At 45.8% G+C, this 22,857-nt stretch overlaps 1 protein-coding gene across 3 annotated transcripts in view; it reads left to right on the forward strand.

Moving 5' to 3' along the window:
* The window catches only part of carmil3 (capping protein regulator and myosin 1 linker 3), a 51,601-nt gene that overhangs the window by 7,766 nt on the left and 20,978 nt on the right, over window positions 1-22,857 (forward strand). For all 3 annotated transcript variants that reach the window (XM_031559563.2, XM_031559564.2, XM_031559565.2), the window contains exons 4-17: window positions 8,434-8,484; window positions 8,603-8,662; window positions 8,817-8,938; window positions 9,352-9,446; window positions 11,261-11,331; window positions 11,497-11,570; window positions 13,782-13,857; window positions 14,292-14,380; window positions 14,797-14,891; window positions 15,478-15,564; window positions 16,659-16,768; window positions 17,113-17,190; window positions 17,485-17,561; window positions 22,375-22,479. In XM_031559563.2, the coding sequence (XP_031415423.1) occupies window positions 8,434-8,484; window positions 8,603-8,662; window positions 8,817-8,938; window positions 9,352-9,446; window positions 11,261-11,331; window positions 11,497-11,570; window positions 13,782-13,857; window positions 14,292-14,380; window positions 14,797-14,891; window positions 15,478-15,564; window positions 16,659-16,768; window positions 17,113-17,190; window positions 17,485-17,561; window positions 22,375-22,479 (1,190 nt within the window). The remainder of the gene's footprint in view (window positions 1-8,433; window positions 8,485-8,602; window positions 8,663-8,816; window positions 8,939-9,351; window positions 9,447-11,260; window positions 11,332-11,496; window positions 11,571-13,781; window positions 13,858-14,291; window positions 14,381-14,796; window positions 14,892-15,477; window positions 15,565-16,658; window positions 16,769-17,112; window positions 17,191-17,484; window positions 17,562-22,374; window positions 22,480-22,857) is intronic.

A 22,857-nucleotide genomic window follows, 5' to 3' on the forward strand; every position in this document is an offset into this window, starting at 1 on the left:
CTCTCTCTCTCTCTCTCTCTCTTTCTCTTCTCTTCTCTTCTCTTTATGTCTTTCTCACTCAGATAGTCACCTCCTATAGAACCGGTCTGGCTCAGTTCTGCCCCAAATCTGCTCCAAATGTCACTGCTATCTGCCCCACTCATGTTATCTGTTCTCCATCCTCTGTAAATCATGGCCGTCGTGACCCCTCCTCTCTCTCTCTCTCTCTCTCTCTCTCTCTCTCTCTCTCTCTCTCTCTCTCTCTCTCTCTCTCTTCCCTTTCCCTCTCCCTCCCTCCCTCTCTGTCTCCATCTCGCTTTGTATTCTTCCTCTCTGTGACTATCTGTCCATCTCTATTAGTGTCTCCACCACCCCTCCCCCTCTTTCTTCCTGTCCACTCTTCCTTTCTCTTCTCTCCAGCCTTATCGTGGCATCTTTGTCTCCGCTCATTTCCTCCAGCAGTGCATACTTTGAGTGGCAGCACATTCAGTTCAGCTCCTTCTCCAAGCCCAGCCCACCCAACAACATGGATGTTTGCTGTGCTAATGCTGAAACTAATTTGAGTTTACGTAGTCTGATGTGAAATGTGTCAAACATGTGAAACAACACGCAGGCATATATCAATATCAGGAAATATCGGGCATACATAGATTCATATATACGGTACATAAATACACACATCATTTACATACAGTACACAAACATGCATACATACATACACACATAAAGTTATACATTCATACAGTCATGCATACACACACACACACACACACACACACACACACACACACACACACACACACACACACACACACACACACACACACACACACACACACATACATGGGCAGGTATGCCATTGAAAATAACGCAGTGGCAAAGCATAATGCAACCCTCAGACCATATTAATTCTAATAGTTTAAACAGTTCTATCTCGTTGCTAAATGATGAGAAGTAATAATTTGTCTACCACAGAGAAACATCCTGCCCCAAAAAGAATCGTACTGCTTTGATTGGTCAGAATGCCTGAATTGTCCCTAGGATATATTAAACTGACATTGATGAGCATCACGTTACGCTCTGGGAGTTGCACCAAGTTCAACTCGAATCGTCGCTCTGCTCTGCCCGTGTCACTAGAATAGCGCTAGTGGTGTCAACCGTTCCGTTGCCTAACCACAGCAAACAATAGCATAGTGGTAGCACCGCTGATCAGTGTGATCCCTGCCACAGTGTGATCCCTGCCACAGTGTGATCCCTGCCACAGTGTGATCCCTGCCACAGTGCACATACATTGCATATGATATACAAGCATGAAGATGTGGAAGGTTTTCTATGTGTTCCCCTCCACCCTGTTAGACAGAGACAAGCAGTGGCCCCTGTGCAGCATAGAGTACTACGCCCTCTGTCTGTCTTCCCCCGTCCTCCCTGAGGGGTCGTGCTGGTATCCAGCTGTCTTTGTGTGTCGGCTGCGCCCACTCGATTTGGCTGACACACACTCGTGCTGGCTGGCACGGGTGCACACACACACACACACACACACACACACACATACACACACGCAGATACACATACACATACACATACACATACTCATAGGCACTCACACACAAACACGATGCACACACCCATAGATATACACATAGGCACACACATACACTATACCCACAGACACACAGAATGCTCAGCAAGACATCATCTTAAAGCCAGAGGCCACATGTAACATACATACAAATAGACAAACATGCAAACACACACACACACACACACACACACACACACACACACACACACACACACACACACACATGCAGATACACATACTCATAGGTACTCACACACAAACACAAACACTCATGCACACACCCATAGATATACACATAGGCACACTCGCACACACAGAATGCTCAGCAAGACATCATCTTCAAGCCAGAGGCCACATGTAACATGCATACAAATAGACAAACATGCAAACCCACACACCCCCACACACACCCACACACACACACACACACACACACACACACACACACACACAAAACATTTATGCAGACACACTGGCCCAGCCAAATAAAAGAATAATGTGTAGATATAAAAAAAACACTCCACACAAATGTGTGCTGTGAAATTGCAGCAAACACCAGCAAAGACAGAAACAGATCATGCCATGGAGAGACACAGGAGAGCGAGGATGTTGCTCTCAAAGGGCATCCAGAATGAAAAGCGCGTGGTCGAGAAAAAGGGGGTGAACGAAAGGCAAAAGAAGAAAAGAGGAAAAAAGGAGGAGAGGAGAAGGCGCTGGAGGAAATCTGATGTGTTTTGATGCCCCAATTGCCGCCTTCATCCCTCCGTCAATTATTTATCTTGTTCTGTCGCTTCATTTCTCCCTCCAGTGGCACGGCGTGCCTGGCTGTGGTATTAATGGGCCGATTAGGCGCTGTGATTGCTACAGCGTGTGACACCACAGGCCCTCTCCTGGAGCACTGCCCTGGCCCCTCACACACTCACTGCTCATCGCTAGTCCTCCCAAACTCTCACACACACACACATACACACACACACACACACAGCAGCACACACATGAGCACACACATACGAACACACACACACACACTCATATACACAACTTCTATACACAACTTTTCTCCCTCACACACACACACACACACGAGCATACACATCAGCACACACATACGAACACACACACACACACGAACACACACACACACACACTCATACGAACACACACACACATACACACTCATATACACAACTCCTCTCACACAAACAAATGAACACACAAACACATACACACAACTTCCCTCCTCACAGAGACACATGACCGCACACCCATGAACACACATGAACACACCACAAATTCACCACAAACTCTCTCCCCTCTCTCTCACACCCATGCACACATACACACAAACACACACAACCTTACCCCATCACACACACACACACACACACACACAAACACTCTTACTCCTCACACATACTCCAAGCGCTTCTGTCCCTGGGGTGTTCCCTCTCTAACTGCACCTACTGCACTACCCCTCAGCATGTCACCTGATCCCGTGAGAGGGAACGCTGTGACTTTTGATGGCTGCTACTGACAGAAGTCTCACTAATTTAGAACAAGTGTGTGAGTGGTAGAACTGTATAGGGAAATGATCTTCCTCAATGAAGTACTGATTCGATGACTCACTTTTTTAAGTAGTCTACTTATGTATGCCTTAAAGTGGAGAATGTCTCTGCAGAATGTTCTGTAGTGGTCATAGTTGTGGTTTTAAGCACTGCTGCTTAATCTTCGGTGGACGCATGTTATCAGTAGATGTGATCTGATGCTTACATGTTATCAGTAGATGTGATCTTTGGCATACATGTTATCAGTAGATGTTATCTTTGGGTATCAGAACCCATGAACTTGGTAAATAGACTCATTACTAGGATGTCCCTTGTAAGTATTTTTAAGCAACTAAAATTACGCTTAAAATACCAATGATTTAGAAATTGTAATTATTCATTCCTTATTTTTTAAATGTTTGTAAATTATGGATGGGATAATGTATAGTCCGCCGGTCATTCTTGAAAAATAAATCCCAACTGGATGAACAGGACCCTGACGCGCACAGCAATATCTTGTTTATTATACGGTTACTTGTTTATTATACGATTACCGTTTTGTGACTTCTCCTGAGATAAAAAAAAGTTCATCACTCGTATAGAACCTTACATTTCCAGGTGTTGCATAGCAACATATTATTTGCTGACCTCATCATCACAACCAGACAATATGCCTTCGACAACACCAGAAGAGGCTCCTTCACTTCTGTGTCCACTCTTACAGAGGGCAGTCATGTCTTTTTCCATCCTGCTTCGCAAGCAAAGGAAATTCTTTGATGTGGTTTATGAGCATCTGATGTCATTGTCTTAATTGATATTAATTCAGCTCATTTCCTCACAAGTGGCGTAGGTCATTGCATATGTGCTTCTTACTGTTTCTGTGTGATGTTTCAAAACTGTTTGCCCTAGAGTGACTCGATCCGTAATTGTTGGAAATAATCTGCGTTAGAGCCGGGTGATGCTTCAGAGCATGGAGATTGTGCTGGGAAGATGCTGTGACGAGCAGAGTTCATTTAGTGCGAGGCAGATATGATACAGCAACAGTGATTCACTCCCCTTCTCCAGACTCACCCCCTTTTTCATGACATTGAAAGAGAGAGAGAGAGAAAGAGAGAGAGAGAGAAAAGGGATGAGCAAAACATTGAGAGAGAATGAGACAGAGAGAATGAAGGCGAGATAAGGCAGGAAGTAGACAGACAGACAACGAGACAGTGAGGAAGAGTGAGAGAAAGAGAGAGAGAAAGAGAGAGAGATGCTATGAAGGTCATTTGACACAGGGTAGTCTGTGTTGGTGAGCTTTGCCTCATCCGTGACTGGGAAAAGGCCAGGAGATACGAAAGCCCTCTTATCAGTCTCTCCCTCTCCCAAATTCATATTCAAATGAGCTTGACTGGCGAGGCAGAAATATATAAGCCACATATTGATAAAGCATTCATGGGAACACATAACTGTCAGTGTGTTTCCCATGAACAGTTTAAACAGACTGCTAATGCGACATATTATGACTATTAAATGTATAGTATATGAATATTTGTGTGTGGTTATTTGCACATGTGAATGCGTGTGTGTTTGGGTCTAGTGTCTAGTGTGTGTGGTTATATTATGTTTCCCAGTACCTCTCCCCTTCTCTCCCTCTATCTATCCATCCTTTCCTCTCTCCCTCGCTCGAAAAAGAGAATGAGTTACAAAGCTGCTTTGATATAGGAGTCTCATCTTTTATTAGTGAATCTGGAGCAGACGTGTTTTTGAGCCTTGCTTTCTCTCCTCCTCTCCTCCTCTCCCCCTCGCTTTCTCTACTTCTCTCTTTCGCTTTCCTGTCCTCTGCTCCACTCGTTCACGCTCTCTCCCTCTGTCTCTCTCTCAAAAGAGCGGGACCCGGAGCATCCGTGCATCTCTTACGCCAACACCCACTCTGCAGTGGCTTCTGGGAAAGCCCTGTGTCCTTTGAAGTGGGTCCACCTGAGCGGTGGGCCCAGCAGCAGTGACAGCAGTGGCAACAGCTTACAGGCTGTGATGTGTCACTGACGGGCGGCGGGCGGGCAGGCAGACGTGGCCTCCCGGCCCTTCTGCCCCTGCTGCTCCAGGTGCCCGCCCGCCCCGCGGGTGTCTGAGTGATGCGTCTTGGGCACCCGGCTGCCCCTTTGAATCACGGGCCATGTTTGAAGTGGGAGAGAGTCAGCGAGAGCGCTGCGACTTATGATTAATATAATCCCCCGCCTCCTTCACCCACGCCTCCTCCGCCTTACTCAGCCTCTCTCTCTTCTTCTCTCTCCTTCGCTCTCTCTCTTCTCACTCTCTTTCTCGCTTGCTTTCTTGCTTCCTCTCTCTGCCCCCCCACTCTCTCTCTGTCTTCCTCCCCCTCTCTCTCTTTCTCTCACTCTTTTCCTTTGAACTAACTTGGTGCCACGACTTGAGGCCACTGCCAAAGCTCTCATCAGTCAGACAGTGGCTCCAAGGGCTTTGGATGCAGAGCCAGATAGGCTAAGAAGCCCTCTCCCTCCCCGCCCCTGGACCGATCCGATTGGACGTCTAGCCGGGAAGCCGGGCTGTCTCTGCCCTGTGAGGGTCAGTGATTGGATGGCGCTGACAGCCGTCCCTCAGCGACTGAACCCACTCTGACCTCTTTCGCTGACACCAAGGTGCCAAATCCAGCTTCACTGGAGAGAGCTTAGGTCACACCAATTTAGCTCCACTTCAGCAGACATGCGCCAGACTAAAGAACACTCTCAAACTGTCTCCAGTGTCAATGCCTTTATTGAACATAAAAAGAGTATCTTATTCCTCCAACCACGTCTGTTATGCACACAATCTGTGCTGGTCCAATTAATTATCCATGTGAGCGTATTTTAGGAGAAACCCTCTTTGTGCATATTTTTGTTGTAGCCGCCCAGACCTCCTCCTACTCCTTGGAATTTGTAGGCACGACGCCTTTGAAGTGCTCTAATTTATTCGTTATTCCAGGGGAGCGCACATGAAGCATCCAGCCACAGTGTGTTCAGCGCTGGCATGCTCATAAACAGATCAACCCCGCCACTGGGGCTCAATAATTGATGCCGATGTTAATGTGCTGATCTTTTGTGTCTGCCTCTTTTGGAAAACAAAGCCTGCAGAAGATCAGAGATTACATAGCAGACGACGTAGTGGATGACTGTTTCTCCTCAAACAGACTTCTCTCTTTCTTTTCATTGTCACCTTCTCTCACTCTCTTTCTTCAGAAACCATAGCAGCATATTCATTTCTTTCTCTCTCTGTCTTTTGCTACCCCCTTCTCTCTCTCTCTCTCTTTCTCTCTCTCTCTCTCTCTCTTTGTGTGTGTGTGTGTGTGTGTATATACCACAATATGTTTATTCGCATTGGTTTTCAAGCTTGTCTGGGAATTTGATGTGGCTAACAATGTTCCAATAGCTCCCTGTGGAGCCCTGCTCTTTCACACACACACACACACAGAGAGCTTGTGTGTGTGTGTGTGTGTGTGTGTGTGTGTGTGTGTGCGCGCACCAGTCTCTACTGACAGGTCCTCCAGCCTCTGCTCCGGATGGTGTCTGGTCTGGTTCTGTTCTTAACCACTTACACCAACCCATCCACAACAATAACTTTACTAAGAATAGAATGTGAAGGGAGGGAACGGGGGGACGAGTGGGAGGAAGAGAGAAAAGGAGTGAATCTGAAGACTTTATTAATGGGAAATCTGGTGTCTCCATCGCGGTCCCTCTCCTTCACAGTGGGGTGCCATTAGAGATTCATCGGAGGGAGGCCGCAAGGAATTGGAAGCGACAGAGCAGAAAAAGAATAGAGGCCTGCAAGTGAAGAAGAAAGGGAAAGATGGAGAGACAGAGAGAGAGAGAAAGAGGGAGATTGTTAGGGCCAGGAGGGTATAAAATTGAATCGAGGGAATCACAGAGTTGTGAGTGGTGGAGGAGAGAGCTGATCGGGAGAAATGTACACACTCTGACTTTCAGTACGGCAAGACTGAGGGGACAAAAGAGGACAGGGGAGATGGAGAGTAGTGTTAGTCTAATGAAGCGGGGTGAGGGGACTGTTGAGGGAGGGTGGGTGAGGAGGGGTGAAGAGTGAAGAAGAGGTGGTCTGTGATGGTCTAAATGGAGTATGTTAATTAAGGGCTTTGAATTATGAATGAGATCAAGTAGCACTGCAGACTGGCCCAGACTACACCCCCCCCCCCACCCCCTCAAACACACACACACACACACACACACTTCAACTCTGCTGTAATAAGGACCGCTACAGGAAGTCATTCCTGCTCGAGGCTTATCCTCTGAGTGGTAATGCATGATGCACATTCTACATTCAATTTGCACAGTCAGAGCTATATCTCAAATTCTAGTCTATTTATTGTATCTCGTAGTATTGTATTGTAGTTTGTATATAAATATGTTAAAATACGGTGTTTTTTTTACCTACCTCAGTGTGTTATGTGTTTTGTGATGCTTGTGTTGCTGCTGCAACACTGCAATGTCTCTTTGTGGACCAGTAATATCTATCTATTTAACCACATACAGAGAGAGAGAGGTAGACTCACACCCAAGATCCATTGACACACACACGCACTCTCATACACACACACACCGCTCTGCTCTCTCTCTCTCTCTCTCTCTCTCTCTCTCTCTCTCTCTCTCTCTCTCTATCTCTCTCTCCTTCTCCACATTTTACCCTGCCCATAATCCCTCATTTCCCAGCTAAAAAGACACACAGGCTCCCTGTGCCTCTATCAAATTTCAGTGAAGCAATGCTTTCACTGCAGAAAAAAATGACAATGACTATGGCTATGACTTATTCATAAAGCTCTTTGATGTAAAAAATAATATATTAAGAAAACATTACTTTTGAATGTCTTTATCAAAAATGTATCAAATGTAGTGAAATAATGTCTGGACATCTAAACGCTGTCTCATCTTCAAGTCAAACTCTTTTGCAATGTAGCAAAGACAGCTTTGACAGAATGCCGAGCGTGTTTGTGTGTACCGTCCAGATTAAAAGTGTCATTCATTGGACATCTAGGTAAACAGCAGGCCCTGAGGAGGAGCCAGAGCATCCGCGTTGACAAGAATGTTTGTTGATATTACGAGGCTCCTTTGGGGAAATCTTCTCTATTTGCATGGATATGGCTGTCTAGAAGTTAGCCAACACTGTGGCCAACTTTGAATCTGTTTGGATTTCAATATCAGCTTGTTTATCCTGTTGAAACGCTGTCATAATGTGGGATAAAATCACGCATTCCTTATTTGTACATGAGTTTTGTTCCTCTTCTGTGGAGCGAGCCTTTGCACTGTTGTCAGAAAGCAATAAGACTTTATCTCTTCATTTCAGGCTCTGACAACATGGCGACTTTACCTTTTGGCTGCCAAAGTACCAACCAAGGTTCTCAATTTCGCTATTCATTATTTGTATTTGTTATTACCATTATTATGTTCATCAAAAAATGTTTAGAACTGCGTATTTCTGTTTGTTACCATTCTAATTCTTCCTTTTGGTGCAGGTGGAGCAGACATTCAACTTTCTGGAGATTCGGGGAATGAATGCTTACCCAGAGTACCAGGTGAGGCCTGCTGGGATATCTTGCTGTTTTCAAGTCATCTATCCGTCTACTGGTTCAGGGTTCCTGGTGTTCTCTAGGTCATCCATCTGTCTACTGGTTCAGGGTTCCTGGTGTTCTTAACTGCACTGCTTGATTGAAATGTCTACCTCCTCAGGTTGTCATAGAGACAGACAAGGCAACATACTCCCTTAGACTGCAGTCCGTCGATCACCTGGATCAGCTTATTGGTCACGTGAACTTTGCCCTCTCTCGCATTTTCAACAACTCCATCTTTGCGTGAGTAGGACACAGTAACCCTTCTCTGTCTCTCCCTCCCCCCTCTCTCCTTTCTTTTTTCTCTTGCTCTCTCTTTCTTTCTATACCTCTTCCTTGCTCTTCCTCTCCCCCTCTCTCCCCTTTCTCTCTCGGTCATTCTCTCAGTTACAGTGTCTTTTCCCTACGATCAAATGTGTCTTCACTCAAAGCAAGTCTTTCAAAGAGACCTCTTTGATTCACTTCTGATATTCACTGTATTCCATGCATGCTAAAGAGGCTGCTAATATTTCCAAATAAAGACACAGTAATTAAACTGTTGAAAGAGTGTTTTAATGAAGACATGATCCCATGTGCTCCACACATTAAAATTGAAGGCATTTTGAAAGTGCTGGGAAGAATAAATGTCTCTTCTGCTTGTGTTCCTGTGACTGCAGGCCCCCCATCTGTCGGTTAGATGGGGAGCTCACAGAGGGGGGGCGCAAGTTCTCCCCCAACTCCGAGACGTCTGTGGAGGCGCAGAGAGCCTGTGGTAAGACCAATCGCTCACATCCACACAAAGTTGCCTGGAAACTTGTGCAGTCTCACACACAGTCATGCGTCCACACACACACATGTGCACACACACACACACACACACACACACACACACACACACACACACACACATACAAAAACATTTATGCAGACACACTGGCTCAGCCAAATAAAATAATAATGTGTAGATAAAAAAACACTGTCCACACAAATTTTCTTCCTCTTTCTGACAAATGAATATACACAGCATACACACACACACTACATTATTTTTCCCACACATTGACCCACATATAAACACACACATACACTCACACATACACATTCTTCCTCTTTCTGACTAATGTATATATACAACACACTCACATACACACACACACACACACACACACACACACTATACTCTTTTTTTCACACACTCACACACACATCCACAGAAATGAAAAGATACAAATTATAAGCAAATGGGTTCACAGACATGGCTGAAGTCATTATACTATTAGCTGGCTTGCATAGCATGTCAACACTAAACCTCAATTTCCTATATTTGTGACAAGAGGTAACGTGTAACAATGTGAACATTTCTCAAAATAGTTATATATACATATATATATAACTATATATATATTTAATGTGTACTCACTTTATTCACAAGTAGTCTTTAGGTGTATAAATATAAGTAAATAATACAGTTTACAACTCTTTACATTCATGGAAACATTCCGGCCATCGCTGGCCACTATGATGTCTAGAGGACCTGTGCAGATGCGGAGTGGGAGTGGGAGTGGGGGTGGGGATGCGCTGAGAGTGTGGGAGAGAAGATGAGAAGAGCAAACAGTGGGAGCTTTACTGAAGAAACGGGTTACGTAACACAACATAAAACTATATCGGGATAAACGCTATTGTCTCTTCCTATGTCTCGTTTGAAAACTATATCGGTGTGCCTTGTATACCAATATATATCGCCCAGCTCTAGTATGTACCATCTTTACCTTTTCTATCTCTACCTGTCTACCACCTTTTTGTGAGCCGAGGTTCTGCTCAAGGTTTGCTCCTGTTGACAGGGAGTGCGTGTTTCCCTGCCCCTGCTGCCCTGTTCAGGCTCAGGGCTCTGTAAAACACCTTCAGACAATGTTATTGTTTTGGCACTATACAATTAAATTAAATTGAATTTAATTGAATTCAAACACACACGCACACACACACACACACACACACACACACACACACACACACACACACACACCCAAAACAAAAAACCCTGGACACCTCATACACAGTTACTCATAAATGCGTAAAAACACAGCACATAGAGTGCACACACACACACACACACACACACACACACACACACACACACACACACACACATATATATATTATCCCTCTTGCTGATAAATGCATGTATACAAACAGACAAAAAGACGCACACACACAAAACACAAACAAAGATTCATGCCCACCTCATACACAGTTTTCATTTTGAAGTGAGTCAGCCCCTTATTATCCCCTGTTATCAGACACTCCAGTGATTATAGAGTGCGGCACAGACATGTCCCTGTGTCGTTGTGTTTAACGTTCAGTAATCCGGTTTTTGGATTCCGCCTTACCTGTCTCTCCATCCTCCTCATCCCCCCCTCTCACCCTAAACTCCTCTGTTTATTTTCAATTTCTGCTCTTAATCTCCTTTTGTCCTCCCACCGTCTTCAACTTATTCTCCCCCTCACCTCTCCAAATTGTTACTCTCTCTCTTCATCGTCCTTGCTTTTCTGAGTCATTTTCTCTCTCTCAATTTTTTCTGTAACCCAGGAGGCTTTTCAGAGACCTATGCAGCTTTGTGTGATTACAATGGCATTGGCTGCAAAGAGGAAGTTCAGTGGGTAAGTAGCATGGCTTTTGAATTACCATTCTGAATCACCATGTTCATAATTTCCTAGTTTCTTTCCACGCAGATGTGACCTTTCACATAGAAAAATATATATATGTGTTCACCACTGTGGCCTGCACCTTGGTAACTTCCTCACTCTTTTCTGCTTCTCTGTCAGGATGTGGATACCATCTACCACTCTCAGGACAATAGAGAGTTTAACTTGTTGGATTTCAGTCACCTGGAGAGCAGGTAATTCTCTTTCCCATAGGCATGTAGAGCAGAAGTTCTTTGTGAAGTCCAGCGTAAGCTAACATGTTGTACATGTACACAGAGGTGGTGGCCGTAGAGGTGTCACTATGGATTCTGATGTGAAAGCCACTATGTAGCCAGTGTGCCATTTTGACATGCTGGTTTCTGGTGTCAGCAGGCAAAGTGTGTGTTCTACCGCAAAAACTTCAAACATCTGTTTTTCACTTCCTTACAGCTTACTCTCAGACACACACACACACTCAGACACATCCACACACACACACTCAGACACACCCACACACTCAGACACACATTCACACACACACACACACACACACACACACACACACACACACACACACACACACACACACACACACACACATACATACATACATACATACATACATACATACATACACACACACACTCAAATACACAATCACACACACACACACACACACTGCAGGCTTGTTGTTTTCACACAGCTTGAGGTGAGTTCCTGTACTGACTGTTGACTGCATGTCTTTTAACCTCATTGGGAGTGGTGGCTCGGTATAGAAATAGCTCCTGATTTTCACACCTTGCCATGTGCTGTGGAGGCCCTGGCTAGCGTGTCTCTCTTACACAGATAGAGGAGAGAGCTTTGCTGTTTGAACTGGATAAAGTGGGTCAGCATTGTCCCCATCTGAACTGCTGATTCTTACGTTTACCCAGTGCAATGTTGTGCTGTGTACCAATTGTGAAAGAAGGTTAGGCACCCCATGCTCCACACTACGTAGGAAACGTATCCTTTGGTCGGTAATTCAGTGTGTTACACGGAGCTTTGCTGTGTTGGGGGCACCGTTCTTTTATCGTTGTGCATCACCGCAGTGCAGAGACTGGATTTAAAATTCAGATGTTGGATTCTTTTGACATGTTTGGCCCTGCGTCAGCCGCACGATGGTCAGTGAGCATAGCGGCTGTTGATTTGACCCCTGATTTGACCACTGTAGCGGCTCATGCGAGTTTGACTCGAAGGCTTTGACTTTGAAAGTGCTCCTGCCTTGAAAGCGTTGTGGTGTTTTTTTTTTTTGTTTTTTTTTCACAAGAGCCTCACTGTAAGGCATGTTTAATGGGGGTGTCACTAGATGAAGGCGCTGTTCCATCTCATTAATGCATTGTCTGATCACATTGGAAAAGGTAAGAGACTCTGATGATGGCCTCAGCTGAGAGAAAGGAGATAGTCAGGGCAGTTATAACCAAATTGCCTTTGTTGTGAACAGGATCCTGTACAGTCACATCGAATATGTATTGGCAGTCAATTAAACAGTCCATTGTTGAATCAAGACCATATGAATTCCCTCCATGTGTTTCCCTAAGAGGGTTTTAGTGAGGAGAGAGGAGGTGCCTTTGGGCCTCGTGAGGAGCTGTGTTTCCCTTGCTGTGATGGAGCGGAGAATGAGAACACAGCCGTCAGCCATATTCTAATGGAGGGCATTCCTCTCAAAGAGCACTTCTTTTCTCTCTCTTTCTCTCTGTCTATATTTCCTCTCTCACCCCTCTCTGTGTCTTCCATACACACCCCTCCCTCTCTTCCTCTCTCTCTAGCTCCCACTCTCTGCCTCTTCCTCACCCTCGAGCTCTTTCTCCATCCCTCTCTCTCTCTCTCTTTCACTCTCCCCATCCTTTTCTCTCTCTCTCTCTCTTTCTCTCTCCTCCACTGATGGCTGCAGAGTGGACAGTCGGTGCTGTCGGGTCTGGTTCCAGTGCAGGATAAAAACATTTTAGGCCCGTGGCCAGGATTAAAAGCTATATTGGAGAGACTTGGCACAGAGAAATCCACTGCCCTGGCCGCCGTCTCTCTCTATCGATCCCCCCCACCCACACACACCTTTTCCCTCCTCCTCCTCCTCCTCCTCTGGACCGGACACCCTCTCAGGGAGAAATTTACTGCTGAATCTGTCATTTTGCCCATGAATCATAATGGCCTATAATGCCTCATCGTCCCGAGTGACTTTATTCATGTGGTGTAGCGGAGGCTTTTGACTGCCAGCGAGGGAAGAGGAAGAAAAAAGGAAAAGCACTTGGTTTCTTTAATGAATACTTTATTTGTGACGGGATTGAAGATGAATATGTTGTTTAAGGTTCTGGAATATTAAGAGCTCTTCCTCACATCCTCTCTCCTTTTGTTACTAATCTCTTTATGTTATTTATCTATCTCTTTCTCAGGGATCTTGCTGTGATTGTGGCATCCATGGCGTACAATACGTGGTTCACCAAACTCTACTGCAAGGATTTACGCTTAGTAACTACCCTTTTTTCCTCTCATATGTTTCACCATTATGTTTTATTTTATGCTGAATGGCCTTGTGTAGGGCACTTGTGTAGGGCTACATCACTGTACTGTATGTTTTTAGTATCTTCCCCTTGGCTCAGTGTTTCTCTAAATCCGCTGTTTCCTGTCCAGACGTCCTCTCTAAAGTTTCCATCCTGTCTGCCTTTGTGACTTCTCTCTTTTTTTTCAGTCTGTCAGCAGCCCTTGTCTCCCCTGCTCTCTTGCTCTGTCTCTGTCTCTCTCTGTCACCTCCTCTGCCCATCTATGTCTTTCTCTGTCTGTAGTTGTGTTATTGATATATCTTGTTTGTAGATGTTGGCATGCAGTGTATCAGATAAGATGTTCGTCTCTGTGAGTGTGTGTGTGTGTGAGAGGAAGCCTTCTCACTCTTTCTGTTTTCTAAGGGTTCAGAGGTGGTGGAGCAGATTCTTCACACCGTCAGCAAATCCAGCAGTCTGGAGGAGCTCACCCTGGAAAACGCCGGCCTCAAATCGTGAGTTCTCTTAAGCCTCTCAGTGTCACACTTACATTCATACTTCCTCATTCCTCATTCAGCAGACACTCTTATCTCAAGGCCACAGAGGTATACATTTTATCGGTGTATATATGTGCTCCAAGCGTAGCACGGGTCCGTCTTTACTTATTCGTTTAGCAGGTGCTTTCATCTCAAACAACTTGCAGTGCAGCACAGGTGTCCCCTCAAGCTGCAGGAGCACATGAGCCAGTAGTCCCACCTCTCTTTCCTCATCAGTCTCCAATATCTGTGCAGATTGCCCACACATCACTTCCTGTCAGTTTTGAATCACCACTCCCCTCCCTCCCCACCCCACCACAACCCCAGCCTATCTCCTCTAATGGTTTTATCATGTCTCTGATTGACTTTCCTTGGCTCTGTGGTTCACCTCGCAGGGATTTTCCTCTGAAGATGGCAACGGCTCTGTGTGAAAACCCTGCTTCTGTGATTCACTCCCTGAACCTGGCCCACAACACGCTGGACAGCCAGGGTACAGAGTGCTTCTCTCTCTTCCTCTCTCCCCCACTTTTTCTCTCTCTCTCTCTCTCTCTCTCTCTCTCTCTCTCTCTCTCTCTCTCTCTGTGTTTTTATTACTCTCTTCTTTCTATCATTGTCCGTCGGTGTAAGAGCTCTACATGTCTATTTCTGTCAGCGTGTGGGTGTTTATGTGGTTACTGTGTTTTCCCCTCTTTGTTGGTTTAAGGGTGGTGTGTGCATGTGTGCTGCTACTGGTGTATCTGTGTGTGTGTGTGTGTGTGTGTGTGTGTGTGTGTGTGTGTGTGTGTGTGTGTGTGTGTGTGTATGTATGTCAGACTGTGTCCTTTGCAACTGTCTTCAGGGTCAGAGGCTCAGTTTTTTTTTGCCAGGATCACTCATCATTCTCTTGCCGACACATGCCACTCTTCATTAAATCAACATGTGTGTGTTTGTGTGTGTGTGTGTGTGTGTGTGTGTGTATGCAGTCAGTGCAGCGCACACCTAACGGCAGTCTGGACTAATTAATGTGTGTCAGGGTTTGTATGCAAGCATGTAGCTCTTCCCAGACTAACTGTGTATACATGTGTATATCTATGCAGGGGTTTCCAATCTCATCCAGCAAATGTGTCGCCTCAACAAAGGTCTGCGTCTGCTCAACCTCTCCAAGACGTCCCTCTCCTCTAAGGGTGTGTACAGCTGTGCTATCTCTCTGGGGAGACATCGCCCCCTGGTGGACACGTTCCCTGTCTCTTTTAATCCTGTTTATGTGCTGGTCACTGACCATAAAACCTATAGGGTCTGCCACTGCATCAGATCCGCGGCTTATCCTCCAATCAATACACAATTTATAACTGGGAGGACAGGGCAGGATGGCAGGGGCAGGACGCATCCAAAATATCATGAATGAAACGATCAATTCCCTCTGTCCATGTCATTCGGCGAGAATGAAAAAAAAACGTTATCAAGTCTTTACAGCTGTATTGACAAAGAAATAACAGGGCACACCAAGGATCATGAACACGTTGCTCATAGGGCAGAATAAATCTGATAAACATCGTGTCCCAGTAAATCAGGAAACCAGCCTCCGTTGCGGCGTGAACAAACCTGCGAAGGTAGGCGCGGGATGATTCAGACTGTAGTTACAAAGCCACACGCCTCTCCCTCCCCGGGCAGCCTGGCTCAGCGCCGACTCCCAGCCTTTCATTTCCGTCACACTGATGCTCACGCATTCGCTCAGTTCTGCATCCTGTGAGAGTTTCAGTACTTTGAAAGCGGGGTGGAAAATATATGCAGCGGGCTGTCGGTGTGGCTGACAGCGGTGATATTGAGCGGTAAATCTTTGATAGTTGCTCCAGCCGTAGACAGTGATAAATGGACGCCGCGGTGCCCCTTGTTGTCGTGTCGTGCCCATAGGGCAAACCAGCATGACTCTGGCCAGGGCAGACTGCCATATGGGCCTGTCCCACCGCCAGTCCTGATGCCATTTTAGCAGGATAAATGATAAGTGAATGGAGACATTAATTTATGCTTTTTATTGTCAAAGAAAGAACAAGAGAGGACAGCAGCATTACCCTCTGAAACCCTCTGTCCTCTCTTGTTCTTTCTTTGATAATACAAATCATAAATGAATGTCTCCATTCACTATCAGTTTCATAATCAGTGTTTGATGAAAGTGTTTTGTACTGTCTGTCTATATCTATTTCTCTTTCTTTACATTACTCATCCCAAAACGGACTCTTTTTCTCTCTCTCTCGCCATCCTTCTTCAACCCCCTCCTCAGGTGTGATGTCTCTCTCTCAGGCTCTCTGCTCCAGTGATGACTACTCCAACTCCCTCCTGCACCTGGACCTGAGCAAGAACCCTGGGGTGCTGTCTGGCGAGGACGCAACGGTGAGAAACACTGGCTTCACACTGGGCTGCATAGCTGATACCTCGGAAATGGATCTGGCCCTGATATGGCACGGATCTGGCCCTGATATGGCACGGACCTGGCTCTGATATGGCACGGACCTGGCCCTGATATGGCACAGACCTGGCCCTGATATGTACCAGAACAGATCAGGACTAGGTCTGTTCCAGAATCAAGTGCTGCCATTATACCAAATTTAACTGTGCATAAGAAAACAAGCAGACAGTGAATGCAAAACAAGACACAGAGAATTCTGCATGAAACCTGTGCCCACAGGTTCACACAAACCCTTTGGGTTAATATATGAGCCATTATTTTCTTGCAGAATCTTTACCTGTTCTTGGCCCAGCCAAACTGCCTGGTGCACTTGGACTTGTCTGGGACAGACTGCGTTGTGGACACAGTAAGTGCTTGTGATGGTACCAGGGCCTCTCTATTAGAAACTGGCCATGCTGAAAATCTCTGTCTGTGTAGTGTAAAGGTGTCCGGGGAGCAGATTAGGGCACACTAGTCTGTAACCGACTCTCCATCTGACATGACTGGGGACTATGTGTGTGTTTGTGTGAATTTTGAATGAATGAATCTGTCTATATTTCTTCCCTCCATCTCTGTCTCTCTTTCTGTCTCCCTCTGTCTCTCTCTCTCTCTCGCTCTCTCTCTCTCTCTCTGTCTCTCTCTCTCTCTCCCTCTCATGTAGTTGTTTGGGGCTTTGCTTAGGGGATGCTGTGCTGATCTGTCCTATCTGAACCTCTCCAGAAACTCATTCTCTCACAGGTGAGTGATAACCCGCTGAAGGGCCAGGAATTCACACACACGCACACACACACAGCAGCCTGCTGGCTCTCATCTACTCGACTTGTCCCCCCATAGACCACGGTGTGTGTATGGTGTGTGTTTGTGTAACTGTGTGTGTATTTGAGGGTGAGTGTGCACACATCTGTTTTCACACACACACACACACACACACACACACACACACGCACACACACACACAGGTGCGCACGCCAGCCTGCTGCCTCTCATCTTCCCAATCCCATACCCCCCGTAGACCAGTGGAGCACAGTCGACAGCAGAGGGGATGTATAGACTCTCAGTTTCAGGTCAGGCCAAACTCACACTACTGTTGTGGCATCCACAGCTTATCAGAGAGGGTGTACACCTAAAAACACAGGTCAACCTGTCTGCACTATAGCAGATCAGGATTTTAGAGCCAGGCAGATAATGGATGTTCTTAGTCAGTGTGAGGAAATAAATCCCCCGTTGTTTGTATATTCCGTGATAAAGCAATAGCCCTTATCACAGCAGTCCTTCATCATTACCCACAGTAGTGTGAACAACCAGGCCCTTTCATAGCTCCTACTGCTGCTTTTCTGTTAGAAAACGGCATGAGTTTAGGGGGGAGACTGCAGATAAATGGGACGATGTGGTCTCCTCTGTGGAAGCTGTGCCTTGAGTGGTTTGGGGACGTTACGTGTCAGCAGGTTCAGCTGTGGTGTGTCCAGGTTGTGGTTGTTATGAGAGGGGTTTTGTGGGTAGAGTAGGGCACAGCTCTGTGGGTTTGGAGGCTACAGCTGTGGAGTCATGTAGACGGAGGCTGTGCTGCTTACAGGCTGTGCTGTTTTGGGCACTGCAGAGAGTGTGGAGACTGTGATTGCTCTGTGAAGGTTGTGTGGCTGCAGGTTGAGCTCTGATGAGTGGCTATAGCTGTGTAGTCTATTATAGTCTTATAGTCTATTATATGTAGTATTTAGAGGGAGGTTGTTGTGTGGGTGAGAGATTGTGCTCTTGAGTATTGTGGAGGGTGTGGGTGAGAGATTGTGGTCTTGAGTATTGTGGAGGGTGTGGGTGTGGGTTTGGAGCTTTAACTCTACGTGGGTACAGGCTATGGTCTTTATTATCACTGAAGAGGTGAGGATATGGGTCTGCAGAGGCTGCTGATGGAAACTGTAATGGCTGATACAGCCATGGTCATTAACGTTAGCGTTACAAAGAGGTTGTATGGCAGTAGGCTGAGCTCTGCGTGTTGAGAGGCTATGTATGGTCATTATTAGTGGATGTGTAAGGTTATAGGTTGAGCTGTTTCGAGTGGCTGCAATTGTCCAGTGATTTAGGAGGAGGTATATGCTGGCTAGAGGCTGCAGTTGTGAGCAGTGTGGAGGTTTTTTTCGGAAGCAGCTTAAAGGTTGTTGTCATTTAAGCGGAGGTTGTGTTGGTTAGAAGCCATGATCCTGAACATTGGGGAGACTGTGTGGTAGTAGTAGTTTCAATAGTTTTTTTGGCAGTAGGTTGAGGTCTGGTGTTTAGAGGCTGTGGCTGGTCTGAGGGAGGCCATTTGGAGGTTGTATTAGTTAGAAGCGACAGTCATTAGAACATTGTGATGGTTGGGTGGGAGTGGGTTGAGTTCTGGGCAGTAAGCCGCTACGGTTGTTAGTGAGGTTGTGTGTTAAGAGGATTCAGTTATGAGTACTGGGTGGTTGTTTGGCAGCAGTTTGAGCTCTGTGTGTTATGACACTTATGGGTATTAGAAAGGAGTTTGACACTGGGTTGATATGTGTGCTTTAGAAAGCTATGGTTGTTCAGTGGGATGTTATATGGTAGCAGTTTGAGCTCATCTGGGCCAGATGTACTAATATGTTAACACTCGTTTCAGGCGAAATTTCATAGCAATGTGCTTAAAACATGGCATGGTATGTGTGAACAGACCGCACATGGCTGAAACCGTATTCTGCCTGCCACAGGAAGGCAGAATTACAAGTCACGCTTTTCTGACTTGTATACAGGGGCGGAGATCCCATTTTGTTGTAGGGGGGGACAATACACGGTCAAATTTCAAATTTCAGAGAGTAATTCCTGGGGGGACTACAATGACTGTTGGGGGGGAACAACTTTATGGTAGGGGGGGACACGTCCCCCCTGTCCCCCCCGGGATCTCCGTCTATGCTTGTATATATGAATTAGTGGGAGGTGATGCGCAGGGATACACTGATAATGTATTCAGTTGTATGTATTAAAACTGCGGGCATGTCTGTTTTGTGGTGAAAACATTTCTTCTTTTTAAAGGCAGGTGTAATTCAGCATGCATAGGGGAACATTCAAGAAACAATGGAAGTCGTACTCCCAGCACCAATTTAGCTAATTTGGACCATTTTACATAAAAGCAACCTTTACTTTTGTTGTCGTTATGTCTTGCCATGTCTTTTTCACTTAGTCTACTTCCCTTCACTGTAGATGGTGTTTGTTATCCCCTGAGTACATACATCTGCCCCTCTGTGTTAGGAAACTACAGTCATTAGGAAGGGGGTTGTGTGGCAGTGGGTTCATCTTTGTAAGGAGTCTGGGGAGGAGTTTGTGTGGCACTGGGTTGAACTCATTGTCATAAGACACTATGGTAGTTTGGAAGGAAGTTATATGTGAGCAGGTTGAGCGATGGTGTTACAAAGCATCGGCCATTAGGTAGGAGGATAGCCTGCATGGCAGCTGTTTGAGTTTTGTTTTGTGTGTTGGGTTCCTGGTTGTAAGAAGTGAAGCTATGTGTGCTTCTGTGAGTGGATTCAGTCATGAATCAGTTGAGGTAGGCAGCTCAAGGATGAACTTTGGGTGTTATGGCGCTATGGTCGTTAAGAAAAGAGTTTTTAAGAAAAGGAGTTTTTGTGGCACTAAGTTGTGCTCTGGTGTTTAGACTCTTAGGTCGTTAGGAGGGAGGTTATGTGGCAGCAGGTTGCGCTGTGCTCTGCACGGTGAGAAGCTGCGGTCATTAGCGGTGAGAAGCTGTGGCTCCCAGAGCCAGAATGAGAGCTGCTGGAGATCACTTTCACACAGGTGGGCGGAGAACAGGAGCGCACAGGAAGGGAGCAAGAGGAGAGAGTGTGTGTATGTGTGTGTGATCTTGCCATGTGGGACTGAGACCGTGTGAGTGTGTAATTGTGAATGTGTGTATGTGATGTTTGTGTGGGTTATGATGGGACTTTAGCGTGTATGGGTTTTTTGTGTGTGTGTGTGGGGGGGGGTTATGATAGGGTGTGTGTGTGTGTGTGTGTGTGTGCAGTAGGAGCAGAAACAGAGTGATCCATCTTCTGGCTAGGATCCCTCAGGAGAAGCAGTGCAATAGCGTCTCCAGTTTCAGCAGATAACCATGTTATGTAAAAGTTTATGAGAAATGAGCCTAATTTCAGAATGGAGTTATTGTCAACCCCCCCCCCCCCCTTAGTCCTACCCATATCATCCATTCTTTCCCTCTCTCTTGCTATTTCTCTCATTTCATTTTTTTTCCCGGATATGATTTGGTACTCCTGTCACTCTCTCTCTCTCTCTCTCTCTCCCTCTCTTTCAATGCTAAATATTTCCTATAACCCTTCTCTCCTTTTTAATCTTCTCTCTCCCACTCTCCCATCTTAAATCCATCCATACATATTCATGTTTTCTCTCTTCTTTCCCTCCTATTTCCTGTCTCCATCCCTCTCTCTTGCCCTCCATCTTTCTCCATTTCTCTCTTAATCCTTCTTTTTCTCTCCCTACTCATCCCTCTCTTTCCTCCCATCGCTCTCATCCACTTTCAGTCTCTCCATTCCCCTGACTCCCTATTTCATTCTCTCACCCCTCCATCCTTCCCTCTCTCTCCCTCTCTCTGCAGTCACGCATCCCTGCTTGGCATGTGTGACTGAGCTGTGTGTGTTTAAATGTGTGTGAGCTGATAGTGGCCACGGCGCTCATGAATATGAAAGGGGAGTGTTGTGACTCTGTGCACTCTGGTGTTAACAGACGTCCCCCCCCCCGTCCCACATACACACACACCCCTCCAGCAGCGCTAAAGCGCCTAGCTCAATGCCTCAGCCAGTCTCAACCCACACACACCGACATGGAGACACAAACAAACACACACACACACACACACACACACACACACACACACACACACACACACACACACACACACACATATATATGTGTACTCAGACATAGAGATACACACACACTTGTACTTGCTTTCACATACTTCTGCATATAATCACATGAACAAATTAGAGTGTATTGATGCAAACGCATACACACTTTGCATGCAAAGGTACATACACAAGGATACATGGACACTGACACAATCATGTGTCTAGAGATATACAGCCTTCAGTACACATGGTTCATGGCATCATGTCACACAAGCATGCCTCTACTCCTTTCACCCTCTCCCTCTTTTATCTTGTCTTCCATCTTCCTCGTTTTCTCCCTCTCGGTCTTGCGGTCATCTCTCTGCTGTTCCCTCATGCAGATTCATTATTTGTTAGGTAAAGGCCACCCGTTAGGCAGCATTAACAAATGGGTTTGAAGTTGTAAGAAGTTGATACATGATATCAATAAAATGGTTCCCTTTTTTACTAATGGTTGTGTATTGCTGTCATCTCCCTCTCTTCAACTGTCCCTCTCCCTCTCCCTCTCTATCGCTCTCTCACTGTCTTCTCTCGCTTTCTACCCTATCTCTCTCCCTCCCTCTTTATCTCTATCTCTCTTTACTTTTCTTTCTGTCCTGTCTTTCCTGTTGTGTCTTTCTGTCTACACACCTTCTCCCTCTCTTTCTCTAATCACCCTTTCATAGGAAAGTGAGAGAAACTCTTCCCTCTTTTCGTCAGTTCTTCAGTTCAGCTTTCAGCCTGACTCACATCAGCCTCTCATCGATGAAGATGCCGCCTGATGTTCTGAGGTGACCCTTACACATACACACACACACACACTGAAATGCTTCAGCATAAAAAATGTTCTCACTTTCATAATGATGCAAAATGCAGAACAGCATGCAAAATGAGTTTCACTGAACTGGAGATAAGGGCAAGTTTCAGGCAGAAGGCAGATTGATGCCAGATTTATTCTTATGTCAGGCTGTGAAGCACTGGCAAAGACACAAACAGGGCATGAATTAGCTACCAGCTACCATTATCAGGGCTATCCACCCCCTTCCCCCTTCCCCATTCCACCCCACTCCCTCCCCATCTCAACTTTCGCTTTATACAGCCTTATTTGGGAATCAGAGTAAATCTCTAAACTCCTTTGCCTCTAATCCAGTTAGACTGTTGTAACACCG

This window comes from Clupea harengus, chromosome 22 (genome assembly GCF_900700415.2).
Source record: "Clupea harengus chromosome 22, Ch_v2.0.2, whole genome shotgun sequence".
Taxonomy (NCBI): Eukaryota; Metazoa; Chordata; class Actinopteri; order Clupeiformes; family Clupeidae; genus Clupea; species Clupea harengus.